The 2,269-nt window shown below is 51.7% G+C and overlaps 1 protein-coding gene across 1 annotated transcript; it reads right to left on the bottom strand.

Annotated features, from left to right (window-relative positions):
• LOC123430613 lies at positions 1-1,010 on the bottom strand. The gene is made up of 2 exons (XM_045114463.1): positions 595-1,010; positions 1-484 (listed from the first exon to the last, which is right to left on the bottom strand). Exons 1-2 carry the CDS (start codon positions 795-797, stop codon positions 184-186), a joined length of 504 nt encoding a protein of 167 aa, XP_044970398.1. The 5' UTR covers positions 798-1,010; the 3' UTR covers positions 1-183.
• Between the last annotated feature and the right edge of the window lie 1,259 nt (positions 1,011-2,269).

Below are 2,269 nucleotides of genomic sequence, written 5' to 3'. Positions count from 1 at the left end.
TAGATACCGAACAAGGCATGCTTCTCATTTCTGTTCTGTATTTACACATCCATCGACTAAAGCAGGCCACCTTCCGGTCAGTTACCATGTCAAAATCCACGTAACAACCCGCACCTACTGCTCTCTGTGAAGCCTGAACACGCCACAACCGACGCGACTAACCAAATCTGTGGGCGAAATCTCCTAGACGAACAGCGGAGCCCGCACGGGCAGGCCCTTGGGCCTCGCCGCGCTGGCCGTCAGCGGCCGGAGCGCCGGCGCCCCGCCGAGCACGGACAGCCGCCGCCCTTTGGACACCTTCTTGAAGGCCGCGGCATTGTGCCGCGCGAAGCGCCCGCGGTGCGTGTCCTGCAGCCCGACCTCGCAGCTCCGCGACGTCCTGATCCGCTTGCCCGGCGGCTTGGCCAGGTCCGCCAGGCCGCCCACCGCCGCCAGCGACGCGAACGACTGCGACTTGCCGTCGAAGAACTTGGACAGGCCCCTCCTGCGGCAAGAGAAAAAGGAACCCCATGTCAGTCAGACCACGGCTCCGAGATCAAGATCGAGCCTCGGAAGAGAGAACTGCGGCGTCCGGTCCGGCCAGAGACGACGTACTTGAGCGGCAGCTGCGCCATGAGGGAAGACATCTCGAAGTTGTCGGTGGATCCCGAGGAGCTGGAGCTGGAGGTGGCGTCGTCGTCGAGGTCGAGCTCCTCGTCCGACGACACCGCCGACATCTGGGACCCGGACGGGCAGCCGATGTCCTCCTCCTGCTCCCTCCTCCCGTTGCTCCGTGCGAACAGCATGTAAGCCTCCATCTCCCGCGCAGATCACACGATCACAACGACGCAACGCACGAAACCAAACGATGGACGCAGCGTAAAAGGCTGGAGTTCAATCACGGGTGCTGGGAGGATGATGGGTTGGAGGACGGAACGGGGGGGATCGGAAGCTATAAAGGTAACGGGGGGGTGGGGAGGAGGATAAGAATGAATGACGAGCCGTGGCAGCGGATGCGCGCGGGACGGGATAAAGAAGTCAGTTCGTATAGAAGGAATTAAAAAAAGAAGATGATAAATACGGGCGGGCGCGATGGTTATCATCTCGGCGACAAGGCTCCGTGGAGGGTCGACGGGGGAGGAGGAGGAGGAGATAAGGCATCCACGTAGTATTTTCCTTGCACGGCTTTGCAAGATGCGACGGGTCTGCGCACTGTGGGAGGTGTGTCCCCCTTTCCGCAGGCGTGCCGACCGTCCCCATCCGGTGGAGCAGGGAACCTGGGGATGTATGTACGGATGTTTTTTTACAGAGTGTAATCGAAATCATTTACATACACGAACACGAACGTATACTCAGGTGGTGCTTCTTTTTAAGGGACTAGACTTTTTTATTTACAGGGATTAAAGAAAAAAGTTTTTTCAATAAAGTCTTTTCCTAGTCCCTTAAGGAAAGTCCCTCCTGTTTCTTTACCTATGGACTAAAAGGGACTTTTTAGTCTAGTCCTTAGTTAAAGAAACACCACCTAATTCTTATGAACACACGCACGTACACCCTACCCTTATAAACATTTTCACGAGACTAGATCGGCACATCATTTTGAGATTGACGAAGTCGTCACTAACGTCTTCATTGTCGACGGAAACATCTCCTCCCACTGAAAGCACATCGTCGAAAAACCTGGAATAAATCCAAAAAATGAAAGCACTAACGTCAAGTCTAAAATTTAAATTCTGATAGCTAGGGGATATCACAGTTCTCCTAAGTATCCAACCACAGGTCGGTTTGGTGTATGGATGCTTCTTGTATAGTGGAGTTGCAGTACGTTTTTGGCTACGTGTTCTGGCCGTCGGATCCTTATCTTTACTGTCAGACGGCTCTGATGGGAGTAGAATGCTTTAGCAGTTGACGATGCTCGGATTGGCTGGATATACGGGACTGCAGCATACTTCATTTTCTTATCTTTCCTTTGTGTCAAGACGACAGAGTCTCGTGGAATATGTGTGTGATGGTGATATTAAAGGTGTTCTCCGAGCGGACCTAATTAATTTGCTTATCTCAGCCAACTCTAGGTAGAGCCTAATATCATAGAACTCTACTTAAGCACACCTTGCACAAACTCTTGAATCGACAATCGCGTCGATGATTCATTTGAAAAAGAAAAAGAATTTTAAATGCGGACATTGCATGCGTGGGATGGCTTCTACTACAAATTTGAGGAGAATTTCTTTTCCTCCAGCGGATAATGAAAAAAAAATCAACCACTAATTCTCATGATAACATGATCTTATCA

This window comes from Hordeum vulgare, chromosome 2H (genome assembly GCF_904849725.1).
Source record: "Hordeum vulgare subsp. vulgare chromosome 2H, MorexV3_pseudomolecules_assembly, whole genome shotgun sequence".
Classification (NCBI taxonomy): Eukaryota; Viridiplantae; Streptophyta; class Magnoliopsida; order Poales; family Poaceae; genus Hordeum; species Hordeum vulgare.
The sequence above is the reverse complement of the archived record's forward strand: the minus strand, read 5'-3'. Positions and strand labels throughout refer to the sequence as shown.